The sequence below is a fragment of the Salvia hispanica genome, chromosome 3, assembly GCF_023119035.1.
Source record: "Salvia hispanica cultivar TCC Black 2014 chromosome 3, UniMelb_Shisp_WGS_1.0, whole genome shotgun sequence".
Classification (NCBI taxonomy): domain Eukaryota; kingdom Viridiplantae; phylum Streptophyta; class Magnoliopsida; order Lamiales; family Lamiaceae; genus Salvia; species Salvia hispanica.
Genome location: NC_062967.1, coordinates 46500814 through 46524714, shown reverse-complemented (window position 1 = coordinate 46524714; position 23901 = coordinate 46500814). Strand labels below are relative to the sequence as shown.

Sequence of the window (23901 nt, the reverse complement as noted above, 5' to 3'; positions counted from 1 at the left end):
CAATATTATTTTCTAATTCTTCATGCTGGAACTGGGAATAGAAATGTAATTCTGTTCATGCCAGAACTTCCTATCAAGATACTTGATTGTTGTATCATATTCATTAGCAATATTGTTTTCTAATTCTTCATGCTGGAACTGGGAACAAATTTCTAAGCAAGTACTCTCTCCATCCGTGAATAGGAATCCCGTTTTGCCATTTTGGTCTATCCGTGAATAAGAGTCTCAATTCATTATTTCTATAAATGATAAAAGGTCTCACATTCCACCAACTCATTCCACTCACATATCATTTAAAACTAATATAATAAATAAGATAATTGTTTACATTTTTGAATTTATCTTCTTCCATTTTATGTGCCTACAAAACAAAATCTCCGTAAATTTATTTTTATTCAGGGGTAATTATACCATATATAAAAAAAATTTATCAATATTTCAAATTAGTACAAAAAGTTTTAAGTTCATATATATCATACAAAAAGTTTAATTAGTGTTTCAAGTTGATGCATTCCATCTAAATCATTTAACACCGTTACTTTTTTTATTATTTTATATAAGAGTTATGCCTTGCAATAATAAAAATTCCATTACTTTTCTTAATTGCCGTCGAAAACTAAACTGTGCTAAATGAAATTGATCTTTGCCATATGTACTTCCAATTATGTTCTTCTGTTTTCATGTTCTTAGTATTCTTCTTGTTTTCCTAATTTCTTTCTTTGTTGTTTTATTTTATTCAAATTTTACTATTGATGGATGAATTGGCCGTAACATCAGAATACATCGTTAGGTGCTAGAGAAGCAATAGAATTTCCAGTATTTAAATGCAACAAGCAAGCAACAAGCTCACCGTGTGCTATTTTTTTATAGGATTTAATTAATTAAAACAAGTAGGAAGCAAATGATAAACAACATGAACATATTTGTCTAAAACATACTCCTATAGACAAAGGAATTTCTATGAATCCAGATCGATGGAGAAGCTGGTGAAAGTTGCATAAACATAATCGACTAAACCAATTCTGCTAGATAATACAGAGAGAGAATTCAATAAAATAATAATAAAAGTTAACGGTTTAAATGATTTAGACGGAATGTATCAATTTAAAACACTAATTAAACTTTTTGTATGATATATGTGAACTTAAAACTTTTTGTACTAATTTGAATGATATATGGTGTAATTACACCATATATCATTTAAACCGTTAAGTTTTAAGTTGATAAAATTGATAATTACACCATATATCATTTAAACCGTTAAGTTTTAAGTTTTAAGAACTTAAAACTTAACGGTTTAAATGATATATGGTGTAATTATCAATTTTATTCATAGTAGTATGTTTAATGCCCTCATTCCTAGAGAACAGAAAACGCCGCTAATCACTTAATCATGTATATACTACTATTTTTATTTTTGTAAAAGAAGAAAAAAACGTTTTCATCATACTATAATACGCCTAGAAAATAAAATATCATTTAATTAAGCTTAGTTCCTGTACGAATGTACAAATACAGTAACTTTTTTTCAATATCATTTCATCTACAACAATAATACATATACTATACCAAAAGATGGTTATAAAAAGTATAATAAAAAAGGAATAATACTGAAAATATTATTCTTTTTTTATTTTACTCTCTCTCTACTTTATTTTTTTTTTTTTTAAACGAGCACGGAAAATCAAATAACTCATGTACTTATTTTAGCACAGTGCTGTTGCTTGTGAATTGTGATGATGAATTTGATTGCATTCTTTAAGTTAATCATATATGATCGCTTTTAAAAATTATGGTGTACTTTTTTAACACTTGATGCGGTAGAAGAGATGTAATTCGGCATCAGATATAATCCTTTTTTTAAATCTAATTTAATTATTCGTCAAGAAAAAAACAAAAATCTAGAGTCAAGTGCCTCTGTACAACGAAATTCGTCATCTTTATTGTACGTATTTTCTCATCATATAATTTGTAGGCAAGTGAGAGCCAATGCCCATTCATTCTTTCAAAAGTAAAAATAAAGAATACATTGTATTTTAATGTTACTTTTGGATTCCGCGTGACATGTGAGTTTGACAATTGAGCATCATTTTGATTATATTATGAATAATACAAATAACATAAAGTGTCACTAGCTTTTTTATTGAGTAGAGCGAAACCTTGGCCGCCAATTCCTATAATACTCTCCGTCCAACACACATGCTATAATACACAAGTTTTTAAAATATACCTCTCCGTCCCACCTTATTTAATTAATTTCTTTTCTATCATTGTTATAAGAAAATTATATTAAATAGTTAAAATAAAATAAAAATAAAATAAAATAAATAATATAGAAGAATGTTTCCTCAACATTATTTTCTCTCTTACTTTGCATTCTATCCACTTTAACTATTTATTATCATTTTTCTCAAACACATGCCGAAAAGCATTCAATCACTTGAGCTAAGACGGGAGAGAGTATTATTTTATTATAAAACAATTAAAAAAATTATAGTTTTATAGTACATTAATATGAGATATAATTTCGTAAAATGAAAATATGACAATTTTTAAAGAAAAATTAAAATTGAAAATATGACATCTGATTTAATAGCTGGTGATATGAAAATATGACAAATTTTATTCCCTCAACCTTTTCGACTTGATATACTCCATATTCATTGAATAGCTGGTAGTCTGGTACTCATTACTGCAAAGAGTGAAATAATAAAACACATGAAATCTTAAATAATTACCCCAATATTTTGAAATTGAAAGTCGTAGCATTGGAGAAATCTGAGACAGCAACCTTCAAAACTGCCTCACTCAAAAGAGGCACTGGAGTTGAAGAAGCTTCTCCAAATTTCATCTTCATCATTCTTTTTTCTTTCACTCGAAAGACTCTTTGTTGATCAATAGTGGACACATGAAAATAGGTATATGGGATTAAGAACACTATCATAGTTATAATATTTCATTTTTTATTTTAAAATGATATCAAGTTTATCCACATTTTATGCAAGTTATTACTATAATCTAAATTACCTACAAAATTTATTTTGCAATAATTTTTTAATATAGCTCTTATCATTTTTTTGTTGCGTTCTAAAAAAATTACAATGGCTCCATAATCCATACTTATAGATCGTTACCAAGTCGGTGTGTAATAAAATATTAAGAATTTTAAGAGCGGCCACTAACGTTCCAACAGCGCCATAGAAAAATATACGCATTCAACAAAATTAAAATTACGTAAACAATGTCTCTTTTTTTTTATCAAATGCGTCATAAGGTCTTAATAATTATCTGAAAATATAATTTTACCTGTCACATTCACGCTCACACCACTTACCAATTTAAGATGATACTCCGTATTATATTATGATAACCTTATATAGTAGGTGTAGCTAGGGCCATACCCTAAGGATTTTTGGACCAACATCATCATACTTGTTTGGCACAATATGTCATACAGCCAATAAATCATGAGCCCAAGTGGCAAATATTTAAGGCATTTCCTTTTTTTTTCATGTTTTTGCAAATATTTAAGGCATTTACTAAAATTTAATTCCAATGTCTGAATTTTATCGTAATGCCTTAAACAAGAAAAGAGACATTGTTTACGTATGATAATAAAATTTTATTATTATTGATTATATATATAAATTCACTTACAAATAAAATAATTTAAAGTATATTATATTTAACATTAATATTTAAATAACTTATAAATAAAATAAATGTAAACGTTATACAATTATTTTACATACTAATTCAAACTTTTTGAGAAAAGATTGTTCCAATATTACAAGTATAGAAAATATATTCTGATTAGATAAAATATTAAATTGATGATTGGAGATTAATTGAAATCTTGAATGGTTCATAGAAAATTGAGACACAAACTATTGTGCAATTCATAATAAAAATCCATTGAAATCCTCAATAATTCAATCAAATCAAATTAATTAAATTATTAATTGAATATAAGATCAATTAGAAATTCTTTAGTTTTTATATTAAATCTAAAAATTAATATGAATTCTCAGTTGTTCAATTATACTGAATTTGAACACTTAGTTGAAAATCATTTGAGATACTTAATTAACAAATTAAAAAAAGTATCAAAATTCCTCTATATAGAAAACATAAGTAACTATAGCTTGCGTGAATTATTGCTAGTGCACACTCTTAATTTATGTCGGACAACTTTTAAGATAATTGGAAATCAAATTCTTAAGTTCAAAACCATATATAGTAAGTAATATATAAATTGTTATTTAAAACAATTAAAATATATTTGAAATAAATACTCCCTTCGTAGTCCGTCTCGTGCTACTTACACTTTTCAGTCATAAATTAAAAATGGAGTAATTAGTGTAATTAAATTAGTATTTTAAGTATAATAAAAGAAAACTTAATAATAGAATGATTAATTAACTCTAATATAATAATTAAACACCATAATTCTTACTTGAAATATAAATAGTAGTATTAGTAGTTTAGGAAGAGCCAAACAGACATAGTATTAGTAGTTTAGGAAGAGCCAAACAGAAAAGCGTGACTAACATTACACAAGGTAGTAGTCAATTGTATTAAATGAATTGTCATTTAAAGAGAGAATGATACAATAAGCTCCTACAAAACAATAGAATCTTTATTGTCATAAACAAAGTCAATTAATACGATATTATACACAATTGAATCTCCAATATAATATAATGTAAATATATTGAAATTCACAATTACAAATTTTGAATCGAAGATTAATGATATTTCCACATATTTTAACTGATCTTAGATTTATTCCTAAATTCTATTGATCTCTTAGGTTTTTAGGCATGGATTATTTGATATTATTTGATAATATATTATTGAATTATTAAATTTTTAATTATTAGTTATTGAATATTTTGATTCTTACACTAATTAGTCAGTTATCAACCAACAAGTTAGTGTAGGAACAGATCAAAATTTCAATGATAGGGTTAGTCAAAATCTACAACCGATTAATTGGAATCGACAGATAAGCAGACCTCGTTACAATATAAGAGCAAATTTTTATTAATATCTAATTCACAAATATTAAAATTTTTAAATACATTAAAATAACAATAATTTTCAAATGTATAAACAAATTTTGATTAATATCTAATTCACATGTATAACAAAAATTTAAATACATTAAAATAATAATAATAATAATAATAGTAGTAGTAGTAGTAGTAATAATTATACTCAATTGTACTATAATTTTCATACTAATTAGTAGTATACACACGTAAACACTATATAAATACATACTCCTACTAAGTATATCAATCCATAAGATTACTATATTATATTACCTCCGTCCTATTCTACTTCTACTTTACTGTTTCAGCTCGTCCCAAACTATTTGTATTATTTCAATTTTAAGTAAGAATTATACTAGTATTTAATTGTTTCAAAGTGCTCTTCTATTACACTTAAAATATTAATTTAGTTACACAAATTACTCAATCCTAAATTTACAATCTAAAATGAATAGTGCGGATAGCAGGAGACGAATCAAGTATATACTCCCTCCGTCCCACTCTAACTTGAGCATTTCTATTTTGGCACGAAATTTCATACAATGTTGTTTTATGAATTAAGTGGAGGAAATAAAGTAAAAGAACGAGAATTTTTTTTATATATTTTTCGAAATTTGTCATTTAGAGTGAGACCTCCTAAAAAGGGAAATGATTCACTTAGAGTGAGATGAAATGAGTATATTAATACAATTGATAATACTAAACCCTACTAATTTATACAAATATTATAATATAATTTATGAAATATATACAAATTTTATAACATAATTTATAAATTATTTCAATTTTAAACGTTACTATGAAAGTGCCTAAAAATAAATAAATTAGGCTAAATAGATTAAATTTATACCGCCAATCCCCACTCCAACTATTTCTCGGACCCATTCCCCATACACCAATTTCCATTACTCAAACTCCATTGAAAAATTTAATACTCCATTAATTTTATTAGTAAAGGGTTATTTTGTAAAGACACATAAACAATAAATAGACTTATTAATTTATTATTTGTTTGCCGTGTATATTGATCAAAATATCCAATTATGGCCGGCCATATTATGGCCAAGTACCATTTCCCTTTACTAATAACTACACGTCTTTTCGATTTAAAAAATTTACTTACTTAATTATTGTGCCTAGTTATAAAGTCATCACCACTCTTTAATTTTCATAATTACTCCCAATGACCCACTCCAATGTGTACAAATTGTCACCTCAAGTCAAATTTAAGTCAAGCTTATGATTCTAATAATTTAGTAGTACGCTCTTTTTCTTTGCTATCGACCTATCACCTCTGTACAACAAATTCACCAAAATCACAAATCCTTGTATTCCCTGAAATCTCAAATGGAAATTAAAGTGAATTATATAAATAGTTCTTGCATAATCAGGGGATATGTATAAATAGTCAATTTTTATAGTAATAGGGGTTTAGTCACATTGAAAAATTTAGAGTTTTGTTGCAATATATACAAGTGATAAGACTTCATGTACAGAGGAGTCCACCGTCCACGTTAACTGGGCATCAGCATCAAAATTATTGTCAATTTTTATGCCATTTTTGGTTGACATTCTGTATATTCCAAGTTTATTGGCAAAGCGAATTTATGGGATTTTGGTTGTCACTGATGAAAAAAATTGTATGCATTTATGTAAATAAATTTCGTGTGATTGCAATATTTATTCAACAAAAATATCTACAAAATTCATATTTATAAAAATATAACAGAAACGTGGTATGTTTTTTTTTTTTTTTAAAAAAAAAGAGAGAGCATTTGGGTTGGAAGAAAATTGATAATTGATTTCTTCGTCTAATAATATCCAATTTGCACCGCCACTTTGCAGTTTCGAGTTTTTTCTCCAAAAAAATCTCAAAAAATTATCCAGTTTAGGAAATTTACTATAAAAGAATGTTAGTAATATCTCATTTTAACAATATCATAATTATGTATATATTTAATAATTAATATCAAATAAAGTTTAGCAAGTAATAAAAGTAAAACAATCAACTTCAATTTTAATAAATTAAAAAAAAAACACAAATATTAGTGGTGGGGTTTACGTTTGGTTGTGGATAAACCTCATTTTGTTGCGGTGCGGCCGTCCACCTCCATCATCATAATTCCATACAATATCCGTAATGTAATGTGCTTCGACAATTTTGTATGCACTCTCTAATAAGTCCAAACTAAACATTCTAGTATTAAATAATTTTTCCAAAAGGTAAGCAAGATTTTATTAATTGCGATTTGCGAGTTTAATTTTAATCCCTTGTGTGACGAAATATAATACAATAGTTATACTAATAAATTAAATGTCTCACTGTCTCAGTGCTCAAATATTTTTACATTATTATCATTTTCCTACTTATTTGAGAGATTTCCTGATTATTCTATTCATTCTTTTGTATCTTTTATACAACCAATATATGTAAGTGGTCATTATTAAGTTTTTAGTTTTTGCCTCTAAATTTTTATTGTACGAAAAATCAATTCGGACCATATATAATATTTGAGTCAAGTATTTAATGAGCCAATTTTCAATGTAAGTGGAATTATAGCTGGCTACAGTTTATCGTCATAAATGTCAAAACCAAATTTTACCGTTTCAGACTTTAGCATTGAGGTTTTAGGTCAAAAGATACAAATTCCACTGTTAAATAGTGTAACGTTACATTAAGATTAATAAAAATGTAATTTCACACTCGCTTTGCTACTTGTTATTTTCATTCAGAGTTTCAGAGCTGTACTCTTAACTTAGTGGTCACTTTAGTTTTCAATAATTACGTTTGACGTTTTTTCTATAATCACAAAATTATATAACGCGTTTCGTTTAATACTCCTATTTTGACATTGTCATCCTAAAATTAAATAAATTGTCAGCTTCAATATCAATCTAAAATAAATACTTTTATACTCCGTACATATTTTTTTTTCTTATGCTTGAAAGTTAGCATACTTTATTAAAAGTAAATATTTTTATAAATAAAATTGATTGTTCATATAATAAAAGCTTAGCGTATCTGAAAGTAAAAAAAATGTCGACAATTATTTTTTGTGTGACGACTATTGTCTTAATAAAACTACATACCGTTTTAATGTATAAAAGTTAATATTTTAAACACCGCTTTTTCATTCAATAATTTAAATTTAAAATTTTCATCAATCTTAAAATTAATTCGTTCTTTCTTTTTGGAATGAAGATTTAAATACCTTCTCTAGCGAATTTTCAATTTGAATGAGTGTCGCTCAACCAAAAAAAAAAAGGGGAGAAATATTGGATTTAATATAAATTTCGGATTTGTTGAAAGTTTCTAATGTAATTGGAGAATACGGAAGATTTAAGTAAATACATGATTTCCCAACTTAATTATTCTGAATAAGACATGTAATTTCATTTGCTTATACTTTGATTTCTTAACTAATTTAATAGATCGTATTAAAATGAGGCACACTCGTGTATCTTAACATTCTCACTACCCAGGAAAAGAACAATAACATGAATTAATTGGAAATAACAAGGAGTATTGAATTGGGGTCCATTGGAATTTGGGTATTTATTGACTTATAGTCAATCGACATTCCGACAACTTCCTATGCGAATCAAATGGTATGATATTCCCATATTAGTATATAATGAAATCGCAATTATCAACGTGGACCTGGATTCTCTTGAGGTTAGGTTAAGGCAATGGTGGCGGTTGCTTCGTGCATATGATTTAAAAAATATGTTTCGTACAAGTTATTTTATACTCCAACAAATGTTAGGTGTGAATGATGTTGGAAAATTGGGTATTTATAAACAAAACGCTAAATCAAAAATAAAGAGTCGTTAGTGGCCGTTGGGCTATTTAAAAACCTTTTCAAAAATTAGCGGTCTATTTAAAAACCTTTTCAAATATCTAATTTTTGTATTAATAAAATAAATTAATATTGCCACGATGAGTGACATTAGTCGTGCTCATCGTCATTCTTTAATGTTGAGTACATTGTCACATACTCTATCACTCTATTATTAATGTAATTATTTAATAATCCTACCATCTCCTAAGGACGTCAATCAAGTCAACACAAGTTATGGGTCAACCCTACTTGAATTATGGTCTAATAGAATTAAAATTTTATCAGATTACAAATTTTCAACTTATTTCCTCTAAATTTAGCTGATTACTTGGGGCAAATTATAAGTTTCGGCTTGCAATGACATTCTAGCAATCTACAATACAAAATACTCCGTATTCAAAATACATTTACAAAAAATATTACTACTATAACTTTTATTTAAACCTAATATAGGAGTATAATTATTAAGTAATCCTACTATTTCGTGGTTCATTTTAGTCACATGGAGTAATTATTCAATTTACGGTCACTATGTGGATATTTTCGTGGTTGATTTCTAGAACCATCGTGACGGAGTATGTTAGAGTGTCCACTATAGGTGAGCCGCGGCCGGGCCACGGGAGAGCCGCGAGCCGCGGCTCCCTATAGTGGGGGGGGGTGGGCGGCGGGGGGGGGGGGTGGACGTGGGCGCGCCACGATCGTGGCCTGGCCGCGGCGCTTGGGCGCGAGCCGCGGCTCCCCTTTTTCGAATTTTTTTTTTTTTTTTTTTTTTTTTTTTTTTTAATTACTTCTACAAATATACCCATTTTTTCCCCAATTTTTTACACCATTCCAATCTCCACTCTTGTCATTTTATCACCAATTCTACTTTTGAAAAATGAGTTCCGACGATGAGTTCCAACAATTGGTGGATAGGGAGTTCGATGAACTCGTTCAAGAGGTGCAACGGGAAGCAGAAGAGGAGCGGCGGTGGCGGCGTTCGTTCGCCCGTTCTATCATCGGCGGACCATCCGGCGTGACCATGTCGGGGCACACCAGCGGTTGATAGAAGACTACTTTGGCGATAACCCCCGTTACCCAGCAGAGATTTTCCGTCGCCGCTTCAGAATGTCGCAACGGCTATTCATCCATATAGCGAATACATTGGCGCAGCGGTACAGGTGCTTCACATTGCGCAATGATGCTAGCGGCCGACCCGGGTTGTCGACATATCAGAAGTGTACCGCTGCAATTAGGCAGCTTGCCTATGCCGGACCCGGCTGATATGTTCGACGAATACCTACAGTTGGGTGAAACAACTGCTCTGACGGCGCTGAGGCAGTTTTGTTATTGTATCCAGGCCATCTTCGGTCCGGAGTATCTACGGAAGCCAAATGCCGATGAGTGCCAGAGATTGATAGATATGCACGGGCGAGTGCATAATTTTCCGGGGATGATGGGCAGCATCGATTGCATGCACTGGGAGTGGAGGAACTGCCCGGTTGCTTGGAAGGGGCAGTTCACATCTGGATTCAAAGGAAGACACCCAACATTGATACTGGAAGCTGTTGCTGACTACCGACTGCGAATCTGGCATACCTATTTTGGTGTCGCAGGGTCGAACAACGACATCAACGTACTAGATCCGTCCCATCTCTTCAATGATGAGTGTCGGGGTGAGGGTCCGACGGTCAGATTCATGGCCAACGGGACGCAGTACAACATGGCATACTACTTAGCCGATGGGATATACCCTCGTTGGCCCGTGTTTGTCAAGACGATCCGGCAGCCGGTTGGGCCGAAACAATCCTATTTTGCGGCCAAACAAGAGAGTGCTAGGAAGGATGTTGAGCGTGCTTTTGGTGTCCTCCAATTGCGATGGGCCATTCTTCAGTGCCCGGTTCGACAATGGCACGAAAATGATGTTGCCTCCATCATGTATGCATGTATCATATTGCACAATATGATAATAGAGGAAGAAGGATATTCTGCAGAGAACTGGGCACCGGAAGAGGGTGCAAGTACGAGTCACGGTGTTGCAAGCGCCCCACTGCAGATGGGTGTACCGCGTAGTGATGCATACTTGATCCAACGGTTCGCCGATATGCGGAGGGAAACATCACATACGACACTGCAGGCTGATATGGTAGAAGAGGTTTGGAATCGTAGGGGAGGAGGGCGTAGAGCGTGATATGTGTTGGGAAAGTAGTTTATTAGAAGTCGAAAATTTTCGTTGTATAATTTTGCCCCTTTGTATAATACAACGAAGATTTTGTTTTAATTTTAGTTCGTATGCATTTTTTCAATTATTATTGTAGTAGAATTAAAATATAAACAAAATGGAAAAAATAAAATTTTTGGTGGCTTGGCCATTTCCACTATAGTGGGAAACGTAGATATTGGTGGCCCGACCACGATTTTGTGACTTGGCCACACTTTATGGCTTGGTCCGACCATCTATAGGGGAAACTCTTAAGTGCATCCACCGGTTCTAATCAAAATGCACCCTTTGGATTCTCTTACACATGCAGATAAATTATCCAAAACTTTTGACCTAAACTGTGGTCATAGTCCAGTTAATTTCCGCTCACATTAATTTCCTAATGTCTTGTCACTTAAATAAGACAAAAAGGTTGGAGAAAATAAAGGGATTTGACATATATAACGCAGTACTACAATTCAAAAAGTAATTCAATGACTACAATTCAACTTATATTCGTACTGAAAAAAATAACGTAAATACAACCTCCTTCCTTAGTCCCAATTAAAAATTACTCCCTCCGTTCCATTTATGGGACGGTACGAGATTTTAGGAGATTTTGTGCGTTAAATGAAGAAAGAAAATAAAAATTTTATATTAATGTGAGAGGAAACTTTTTATAAAAATGGAAATGTGACATCTTTTGTAGGACAAATTAAAAAGGAAAGTGTGACATCTATTATGGGACGAAGGGAGTACTAAATTTATTCATTTTTATTTGTCCTTAATTAGGAGTCATATTTCATTTTTACTATAAGTGGTGAGTAGGCCCTACATTCCTCTAAATTATTCCAAATCCAATCATATGTTATTATAAAGTTCTCTCTTAGTCCCAACTAAGTTGAGTTATATTTCTTTTTTGGATGTCCCAACTAAGTCCTGTCATTTATTTTTTTAACAAAAAATAAAACATCTAATTATTTTTACATTATTCATCACCTACTTTACTTTCTCTTTATTTTTCCTACTTTATTCTTTTCTCCTCCTTTTCATCGCAATTTCTGAATCTCCGTGCCCAACAGTTTTGACTCAACTTAGTTGGGACGGAAGGAGTATTTATATAAGTGAGAAACATATTTCACTAACTTATTCAACCCACTCTTCTTTACATTTCATAAAACTCATGTCGAAATCAAATAGGACTCTGATAAGGTGACAAAGGGAGTTTTATTTTCGGTATACCATGATTTTCAAAACGGGATAATAATTTTCCAAAATTTTTTGATAAAGTAACCATATGAATTTTCATATATCATGGTATAATACGACATCCGGAAATTTCGGTATATACGGTAAAATATAAATATATTTACAAATTTTAATATCAATTATGAGATATAAATATAATTATGTATATAAAATACACTCCATTTTTAAACCATAAAATCTAAATAATATTATAAAAGCCAAATATCATATTTTAATTAATGTGGAAAGTCTGATATAACAAATTTTGGTATGCGCTATCTGTGATAAAATTTGTCATACCGAAAATAAGATATAATTAAAATTAAATAGTAGGAATAATATAAATATATGATTTTTTCATGCCGGATTTTTTTGTAATAAAGTACACAATATGCTACTCCATTCGTTCCATGTTAATAGAATCATTTTTCTATTTTGAAAAGTTACAAACACAGTTGAGTCATTTTTATTCTTATCAAATGTAATCCTTCCTCTTATTTTATTTTATATTTGTCTCTCTGACTTTATTTCTTTTACTTTATTAATCATTCACATAACATACTATTCTTAAACTATGTTCCAAAAAAGAATTGTCTCCAATGACATAGAACGGAGGGAGTAGCTTCCATAAAGTATACTGTACAATGGACCCAATCCTAGTTGATGTATCAAATCTTTTAAACTTTCATGTAAAGCAAGCTTTTATTTGATAAGATATTATCTCATATTGAAGTTTCCAAATGCAAAACCCATTATTCTACGACTTCAATCTACTCGTATCTTCCTTGCTAGATATGTTTCAAAACTTTCGAATATACAGTGCACATACTACAATTAAATCATACTCCAATTAGTACTCCTAATTACATCTGCCAATCTAATAATCATCATAGATATATTAGTATTTGTTTTATTTTATAAAAGTTGTCATACTTATGAAATAATAAGAGATTTTATAAAGTTTTGTTTTGTGTTTTGAGAGAATTTTTTAAAAAAAATAGAAACATGACATCTTCAATAAGACAAATAAAAAAAAAAGAAATATTTTCGTGTGATAGAAAAAGTTACTATACTACTCCTTCAATCTCATCGAAAATTAATTAAATTTTTACTCCCTATATCGCACACAAATTTCTACTACTGTAGTAGTACTACTATTTTTTATCTTTTTTGTATGGCATTAAAGTTTTATTACTGTGATTCGAAACTTTTCACCGAATAGGGCCCTCAAAGTTAACGCCGTTAAGATGGACGTGAAAATGCCCCTTAGATTTCGGTCCATGTCTGACTTTTACAAACCGACCAGGTCTGGCAGGCGGGGGGGCCCACGTGGCAACGGCTACCCCTTCCTACGTGGAGCTACTCGTTGCTCACTTCAGTTTGGATCGGCAATCCATTTTTATTCTCCGCTCGCCGGCCACGTGGCGGACCACGCGTAACTCTTTAACGAGAGACGTCCCTCACCTTTTACCCTCAGCTCCTACTAGCAGTAGGAATCCACAGGGGCAAATATGTTATTTGGCTGCATTGCCGAGGGTAATTTGGGGATAAGACCAACTTCGATTGAAGCTGCGGCGCCTGGGGCAGTCCGCGGTTTTGTGGTCAGGAATGCAAAAACAACAAATTAATATTCCCTCTGTCGCATAGTAATGGAGATGTTTCTTTTCGGGCACAGAGATAAAGAAAAAATATGTTAGGTGAGTTAAATAAAGGAAGAATCAAGTGGAAAATGAAAAAGAGTAAAGTAGAGTAAGTAGGTGCGGAAAAATGTATTGACTTTTACTAAAAAGAAAAATGACTCGATTACTATGGAATGGAACGTACCAAAATGACAAAATGACTAAGGAATGGAGGGAGTAATAATATTAGTAATATTTCAAGATTTGTCATTATACAATTATTATATTATACTCCCTCCGTTCCCCAAATTTTGACACGGTTTGACCCTGCAAGGGTTTTAAAAAATGTAATGGAAAGTGAGTTGAAAAAGTTGGTGGAACGTGAGTCCTACTTTTAAAGTACTCCATTAGTTTTATAATAAAATGTGAGTATTAATGAATTAGTGGAATATGAGGTCCACTATCAAAAATGGTAAAAAGTGAAGTGTGTCAAAATTTGGGAGACGAACTGAAATAGTAAACTATGTTAAAATTTTGGGGACGGAGGAAGTAATATTTGCTCTGGGTGAGCGTGATATTAGTTCTATTTTTGTTTGTGTCAGAGTGTAATTGCGAAGGATGATTATTTGAAATAAAATCTGCGGAATAAAACAATTAATGTAGGGGAGTAAATATTAGTACTCCCTCCGTTCTATAGTAATGGAGGCATTTTTTTTAGCACGGAGATTAAGAAAAATTGTATTAGGTGAGTTAAGTAAAGGGAGAGTAAAGTAGAAAATGAAAAAAGTAGAGAGATGAAGAGAGAATAAAGTAAGAGAGAGTAAAATAGATATGGAAAAATGTGTTGACTTTTACTTAAAAAATGAAATGACTCTATTACTATAGAACATATCAAAATGGCAAAATGACCATATTACTGTGGAACGAAAAGAAAAGAATAATAAATTAATGTGACGATGTCATATTACAACACTCCCTGGATTTTCTATTACACGGAGTAGTATTCTACTTTGTTTCATTTGAAACCTTATTAAATGTCACGTTTTGGTTTTACTATTTTTAGTAAATTAACTTAATTCCACCAACTCATTTTATTCTTATTTGATTATTAAATTAATATGGAAATAATATCCATTACTTCATTATTAAATTTTTACTCATTATTCTTTATATCTATTATATTTATGACGTATTAAAGTGAGACACACAATCTTAAAATTTATTCTCCACATCTATGACGAATAAAAGGGAAGCACATAATCTCATAAAATTTATGATGAATTAAAGTGACGAGTAATCAAGGATGGAGATTAGAGAAAGTATTATACACGTAATTAAGGCAGTGATGCTTCTTTTTATGGCGATATGTTTCGCATTTATTTATGATAAAATTGGAAAAGGAAAAGTTCTTTTTGGCCCCCAAAGTCGTGATTCATAATTGTCCTGTAGTCCTAATGATTCCTATACTTATTTATTTTAATGTTCAAATCTAATACAAAGATCCTTTTTGAAGGTACGCTTCGAGTTTGCAATAATTTTGTCACCTTATCCATCTACCCTCAAATTGAAACAGATATTGGTAATTTCTCTTGCTTATTCGAACTAACATAAACATTACGAATTAATGAATTAAATAGTACAAAATTGTGTTAATTCAGCCAAATATATCCTAAGATTTATAATTTGATACATAGGCTAAAAATGCAAATAAACACAAATCTCTTAAGATTTTGGTGGTCAATTTAAACAAAAATAGCGACGAGTAACTTTGGTAGGCACAGTACCGCCTATTGTGATTGAAATTAACTGCAGTATATAAAACTAGTCAACAGTTATTTATGATTGATTACGACTTCAACCTTATTTTTACAGCTTAGTTTCTCTACATAATTGCAATTTGCAACTGTATATTTTACTACTAAATATTTTTATTTTGAAATAGAAAAGCATTTATAAGGACATATTTGTAAATATTTGAAGGTACCCTAATCACACTCCACCAACTGAGTTGGCACCCTAAATGCCAACTTCAAAATATTTTTATTGACAATTAGGATGTACAGTTGGCTATTAGTTTTTGCTTATTCATCCATTTAGGGAAAACGAGTAGTAGTAGTAGTAAATTAGTAATTAATCCTCAAAGCATCTCCAGTGAGGTAAATAGAAATAAGAAATAAATTCTAGTAATATAGTAGCAGTATTTTTTTTCAAAATTTTTCTTTCTCCAGTATTAATTTTTATACCTTCTTTGATTTTGAAAAGATAATTTAAAGAGATATTTTATCTCTTCTGTCCACAAAAGTTATTATGGTAACTATTTTTTATGCCTTTTCTAATTTTATAATTTTATAAATCGAATTATGTATATACCTCAAGGAAATAAATACAATTACTTTGAAAAAGTTTTTTAAAAACTAAAATCTAGTAGTAGTAATTACTACACCCTCGACTAAAAAAACTGTGTATATTGTCTAAGCAACAATAAAAGTATAAAACCACGCTGCTGCTGTGTCTTCCTCTCCAACGCCTCTCTCTCTCTCTCTCTCTCTCTCTCTCTCTCTCTGCTGCAGCGATTGAGATTCGAGACCTCCCCCCCGTGCACACACTTACTCAATTTGCTTCTATAATAGGGGCTCTCTTTCAATACCCAACACCACACAAGTACTATAATCCTGAAAATTTAAGGGCTCTGTTTTGGTTATAACAGAGAGCCATGATTTCTCGCAATAAAAATTTCATCTTTGCCTTCGCCTCTGCCTTTCTCGCGCTCTTGGTTAATGGGTTTTCCGGAAACCTTCCAATAGTAGCCTTTGATGAAGGCTACTCGCACCTCTTTGGAGATGGAAATCTCATGGTTCTTAGAGATGGGAAATCTGCTCACATCTCTTTGGACGAAAGAACAGGTGGGTCGTTTAGTCCTTTTCTTTGTTTGCTTTGTGATTTCTGGCATAAATTTTGGCTTGTAGTCGTAAAGATTGGATTTTTAATGGATGGTGTGTGTGTGCAGGTTCTGGGTTTGTGTCACAGGACATTTACCTTCATGGCTATTTCAGTGCTTCAATCAAGCTTCCTGCAGATTATACAGCTGGTGTTGTTGTTGCTTTCTATGTAAGTGGCAGTTGACAACAATTTATAAAAACTTTTTCTGTTTTGAAATAAAAATGGTGTCTTTGATTGTCACAAAGACCAATTTTGAACGGCTTCCCTAAATTTTTGCACCATCAGTTTTTGCCAGTTTCGTTTGAATGGTGTTGAATGGTTAAAATCTATGAGTTTTTGCATGGTAGAATAGATTTTTATGAGTTATTCATGAGAAATTGAATATAGATGATGTTTCAACCGAAGTACAATTGTGACCATCCAATAAAAAATTGATGAAATCACATGCAATTTTGATTCAAGATTCTTGACCTAATTGGATTGTTCGTGGTTGGATTTATTCAAAGATGGTTTTTTTATTTGTTTATCACGACAGATGTCGAACGCTGACACGTATGAGAAGAACCATGATGAAATCGATTTTGAGTTCTTGGGAAACATTAGGGGTAAAGAGTGGAGAATTCAGACAAATATTTATGGAAATGGAAGCACAAACACTGGGAGAGAGGAGAGATATGGCCTCTGGTTTGATCCCTCTGAGGATTTCCACCAATATAGCATCCTCTGGACTGAGAATGAGATTGTGTAAGTATTGAATTTCGTCACGGAATTTAAATTCAAACCTATTATTGTTGCGTATGCATTTGATTTGATGATGTATCATGAAGAGATAGACTTGGCATATATTGATAATGTTGGAATAGGTGATGAAATGTTGTTGTTTGAGCACTGCAAAAACAGCTTGTGGTTTGTTTGATGCTGTGGGTAGTTTTAGATTTACATACATGCTTTGGGTTTTTTTTTCACCCCTTTTAACTGTTTCTGGAGTTGCAGTTGTTGTGTCCCTTTCGATTTCTAAGCAATGGTAGAAAACTTGGTTTCCTTTTTTGGGAGTACATATGTTGTGTGTAGCCTTTGCTGTCTTGTTTGATCCCTTCTTATGCTCTCACTTATTTCTTGGTTGTTGATTGTGCATATATAGTGTCTTTGAAATGAAATTTGAGTTCATGATCAAGTTGGCCTTAATTCATTATGAAATTTGGTGTAGCATAGGATTGCAATGACAGCCTAGCTCTTAACTATTTACTTTTTTATATCATGTCTTAAAAGCTTGGATGATTCTCTTTGTAATGTTATCACTTTGATTTGTGAGATGACAAGTAAAGGGAAACATGTATCTTGATTCTTGTTATCCTCTTTTTCCTTGCTTTTCCAATCTGCTAACTGTGGTAATACTTTTTCTTTGCACTTTTCCCTTTCCTTTATCACTCCCAACATATAACAAGAATTGGTTAGGTGCTCTTGCCTTTATTCTCTGGCCACGAGTGTGCATTTTCATAATCGTATAACCCCGTTCTTGATAGCATCCCGTTTGATTTTATCGCGTGTTTTTGCAGCTTCTACGTCGACAATGTTCCTATAAGAGAGATCAAGAAGACAGAAGCCATGGGTGGGGACTTCCCTTCTAAACCAATGTCATTGTATGCAACAATATGGGATGGATCCGATTGGGCCACAAATGGAGGCAAATACAAAGTTAATTACAAATATGCCCCTTACATCGCCGAGTTCTCCGACTTCGTCCTCCACGGATGCGCTGTTGACCCCACCGAGCCGTCCGAATGCGACACACTTCTGACACCCCCCACCATCGGAAGCCAACAGCGAACGAAGATGGCTAGTTTCAGGAACAAGCACATGCAATACTCGTACTGCTACGACCGTGCTCGATACAAGGCCCCTCTCTCCGAGTGCGTGATCGACTCCAAGGAGGCCGAGCGGCTTCGAGCCTTCAACCCTGTTGTGTTCGGTGGTGCCCGCCGCCAGAAGAAGCACCACCGCGTCCGTGTTAGGCCTGTCCGGGCGGGGGCATCCTCCCTGTGATGAGGCCGTCGGCCTCATGGGGCGCGTGCCACCGTCGTCGTCTTTCCGGATTGATTTAGGGCTGTGGTGGCTGTGGGTTGAGGAATGAATAGAAGCACATAGAGGGTAAGAAGAAGCATATGGTAAAAGATTTATTCCTCTATATGGGGGGCATTGATTATGATATGATGGGGGTATTTGTATAGATTTCATTTCATACCTTTGTTTTCCCATCAAGTTTTCTCCTCATTGGTTTTTTTATTGTTTAATTTATGTTTGGTGAATTTAATTTGTGTACTTGGAACATTTGGAGCACCACCTTGATTGAATAAATATGAAATAATATAACATGTGGAGTTATTAGGGTAGTATTTAAATGAAATATGGTGGGGTTGTTTGGAGGTGATGGGAATAGGATTCCATTTATTTGAAATTGTTGATGCTATCAAAGCATGTTTGTTTGTTATGATTTTTATAACGTTTGAAGGCCTCTTTCAGTCATTGAATTGTCAGACTTGTTCTGTTCACACCCATCTCCCAAAAATGTGGGCCTATTTTTAAAATCTACTATCATGGAGTAGATTCTATGTAGTCTTAATTCTTAAACATGATCCGGAGTTTACATATGGGTTCGAATAGCGTAAATTAAAATTAATTCCATTAACTATTGAATCCTCTTAATTTTGTAATTAATCAATTCAATTTATTGAGTATTACACACTAAAATATAATGAGTGGATTTTAATTTATAGATAGTGTAGATTCTAAATTTTTTTAAAGATTATGTATTATTAAAATTTGTTGACGGAATAAGAAATTTTAGTCAAGAAATAGTTAATATAATTTGGTTTGAATTAATGAAATCAAATGTGGTTAAATATTAATTGGTTTTCTAGAGGAAGTTTAACCGACAAATGTATGGAATATTTGGCCGACCAATCTCTACATTGACAATACTTTCAAATTTGCTTGACTCTAACTTTCATTATCGAATCTGAATTTGAGGATAGCCTAGCTAGTTACTTCTTTTTAAAAGACAAAATGATGAATTTAAATAAAAATTATCATGTTAATCTTATCACATAACTATATTAACTAGTAATTCTTTATTAAATAAGATAGACTAACATTGTATTTTATGTTAACTATAATAATTATAATGTACTACTCCCTTCGTCCCGGGTTAATCGCACGTTTACTATTGGGCACGGAGGTTAAGAAATTATATTAAATAAATAGGAGAGATGAAAAAAGTAGGAAAGATAAGAGAGAGTAAAGTAAATGATAGAATAAAAAAAGAGTGATTAGATGTTTTGTCTTTTGGTAAAAAAGGAAAGAGTGCAAATAACTTGGGACGCCCAAAAAGGAAACTAGTGCAACTTGAGAAATCAGTTGAATTATGTACCGAAATGAAGTAATAAACCTACTACAATAAAGTAAAATGAGTTTCGATGAAGACCGAAATAATACCTACTACAATAAAGTAAAATGAGTTTTTAATGAAGACCGAAATAATACCTACAATACTGAAGTAAAATGAGTTTTTAATGAAGATCGAAATAATTTACACAGCTATTTGGTCTCGACATAGATCACTAACTCTATATTCTTATATTCTTATAAGAAGAAGATATAAGAATTATAGATTTTTGGTTGAAGATTTTTGTGATATGGGAAACCTCAGGAATGAAGATGAAGTTCGGAGATATACATAAATATTTGATTTTTATTCCAAGTACTTGTAAAACGCTAACTTTTTTTATCGACGAGCCATTCTCGGAGCCACACGTCCCGTCATTCTCGACTACTTACATGTCATTCTCGGAAACATTAGTTCGGAGAAATTATTCCTCTTTCAAGAGGGAAGAGAGTAGACTAAAAAGCAATTATTCGGGTGGAGAAACTGTAAAGGAGAATGCAAAAAAAAAAAAAAAAAAAAAAAAATCTTTATTTTAAATTATAATGAAAGACTCCAACATATAGATAACATGCGGAGATAGAGATGTCAATTGGGTTAACCCGCTCGGGTTCGGGCCAATCCACTCGGGTTGTCGGGCTATTTGGGTGCGGGTTGTTCGGACTGTGAATTTTTCGGGTTATAAATTTTTGGCCCTAACCCTAAATCTCCGGGTTTCGAGCTAACCCACGGGCTATTCGGGTCAATAGTAATCTTATATGTTACTTTCTATCCAATCAAATATTCTAAATTATTAAAAAGTAGATTGTCGCAAATAGTAAAGTATTATCAAAGTGATCAAGAGAAAGAAAATAATAGCAATTGAAAATTGAAACAAAATAGATAAACGTATCGTTTAATTAATATCACACATGAATCTGACTACAATTAAATGGAAATCATGCATTTCATATAACCCTAACTTAATTTGAGAGAGAAGACATAATTACCATATATTCTTCATATCAAATGTTGTACAATATTTAATATTGATATTACCAAATGTACTTCGTATAAGTATATAATCCAAAAGTTTAATTATATTTTACATTAAATGCTCAACCCGTGGGCTAACCCGCAACCCACTCGGGCCAGCCTGTATAACCCGCCGACCTGAACGGGTTAGCCCGTGTAGCCCACTTCTGAATATGGGTCGATTTTCCGGTCCTAACCCTATGATTTTACCGGGTAACTCGGGTCGACCTGTGGATTTCGGGCTAGATTGACATCCCTATGCGGAGATATAAAAGATATCATAGGGAAATAAATCAAATAAAATCATATCAAATCCTATCCATCTATAAAAAAACGTATGACTAAATATATTCTAGTAATAATAGACCAAATAATATATTCTAGATTTATGGAGAAAATTAGATGAAGTGGCATAGATATCAGGAGGAATGATATGCTACATACCTTATGCGAGCTCTGTATGTGAGCACCATTTTCGTTTGACGCACGTTTAAGTTGTTCGTTAATTCTAATACTTTTTTTAATGTTATTGAAATTTTAAATTTCAAAGAATTCATAAAACCTAATGGTCGATTTGCTCGTTTTCTCTATAATTTCAAATAAATTAATAAAATAACAAATCAAGCTTTGATTTTTATGAATTTTGTGAAATTAAAAATTTCAGTAAACAACGTTAAACGTGCGTCAAATAAGAGTGGTGCTCACATAAGGTAGGTAACATATCATTCCTTATAAAAATTAGTATCAACTCTCCTGCTATTGGAATATATCTTGTCCTCAAGATGGAAACCCAAAAAGCATCGTCCGTCGATGCTGAATTTTGCTTCAAAATCCCTACTAATTGTTTATCTCATTTGAAATGGACAGATAACATAACATCCTTCATTAAATAGTTTGTATTTGCGGCACTATCAACCTCATCAGTGAACTCCAAATCAGAGACAATGAAATGTTTTGTAGGTGAATCTAAACCCGAGTGTATGGAAAGCTTTGTGGGCTGCTCCAAATCCGAGTTGATCGAAAGCTTTGTGGGTGGCTCTAAATCAGATACAATGGGAAGCTTCGTAGGCGACTCTGATGCATATATAGTTAGAATTAATATCTTGATTTCCTTTCCTTTTATAAATTAGGGGTTTATTCGATTTTCTAGTTAATTAAATTAAGTAGATGGAAAGTTGTTGACCAATATTAATTGACTTTGATATTTTATTTCTTCAATTAATTAGAGTTTTTTTTAGTTTATTTTCTTTAGTTTGATTTTTTTTTTTTATGTTTAGAATTTTTCATTATAAAGGTATTTTGTTGGACTAAAAAATACATCTTTATTTATTAATATTATTATGGGGGTGTGTTATATTGCTAACTTACCCCTAAATTGTCAACTACAACTAAATAATAGGCATTAGATTTTTAAATTAAAGGTGATGATCTTTCAACCCTTCAGTATTAATATCATGCACAAAAAATATCAATAGGGGTATTAATGTCAATTAACTACAAAATTAGTTATAACTAACTTTTAAAAGAAATCCCAAATTTAAAATCATATAACATATATCAAATTAAAGATAATTTTATAAGGATTCCAACGATATCCTACATGCATATGTTCCGACGTCAAAACTTGAAAAAAAATTCGAAATTTTTTAATTTTTTCGTACAAGCAGAAATGTCAACATACTATATAAAATATGTCAATATAATACATGTAGAATGTCAATATAAGCAATAAGTTAAGATTCTTAAAACATTGTGTTGACATTCTCAAAACATTGAGTTGATATTTTCGAAACACTATATTGACATTTTCATCCAAAACCGTAATTTGGAGTTTTTTTTTATCTTTTTCGATTTAATTAATAAAAACAAAAATTACACGTGGCAAATTGTAGACCACACGTTTTCTAAAATCCTATGGCCTTAAATTAGTTGTAGTTAGCAATTAAATGATGAGTTAGCAATTGATCACTCCCCTATTATTCCCTATTATTATGAGTCTTATATTTAGTTCTCTCTTGAATTATCAATTTAATTTTATCAGAATATCAAGATGCCAAAAAAAGTCACTTCTTCTCAACCTCTAAATGGGTTTGAAATTTTGAAAGACAACCTATTGTGGATGTCCCCTATAGACCATGATATAACGTAAAACATGACCGTCCAAATTATTTTTTCAATATCTTTAAAGGGTCACCAGGCCAGGAGAGAAAGATATGCATTTGATTAATTAGGGAGACACATGGAGATGTTCATCGCTCGCAATATGGGTACCATAAGCTGTTGGACTTCGTCCTACAATAATTGTCACTCTTATTGTGGGCACGAATTTTAAAAAATATAAAGATAAGTTAGTTGGAAAAGTTAGTGGAGTGTGAGATCCACTTTTTTATATTGATTTTTTATAAAAAAATGTAAGTGAAGTGAGTTAATGGAATGTGAGACCTACTTACCATTTATGATAAAAATGAAGTGTGACAATTATTGTGGGACTGAGGGAGTATCTTGCAACTAAAAAAAATATGTTCAATAGATTTTAGTTCCTTTTTGTATAGCACATAACTGT

The 23901-nt window shown here is 31.6% G+C and overlaps 2 protein-coding genes across 2 annotated transcripts; both read left to right on the top strand.

Annotated features, from left to right (window-relative positions):
- Positions 1-10076: 10076 nt before the first annotated feature.
- Positions 10077-11069, top strand: LOC125210338. Its single transcript, XM_048109896.1, has one exon. It carries the CDS (start codon positions 10077-10079, stop codon positions 11067-11069), a length of 993 nt encoding a protein of 330 aa, XP_047965853.1.
- Positions 11070-16472: 5403 nt separating this feature from the next.
- Positions 16473-19255, top strand: LOC125215608 (probable xyloglucan endotransglucosylase/hydrolase protein 28). The gene is made up of 4 exons (XM_048117070.1): positions 16473-16848; positions 16953-17053; positions 17421-17629; positions 18442-19255. Exons 1-4 carry the CDS (start codon positions 16659-16661, stop codon positions 18926-18928), a joined length of 987 nt encoding a protein of 328 aa, XP_047973027.1. The 5' UTR covers positions 16473-16658; the 3' UTR covers positions 18929-19255.
- Positions 19256-23901: the final 4646 nt, after the last annotated feature.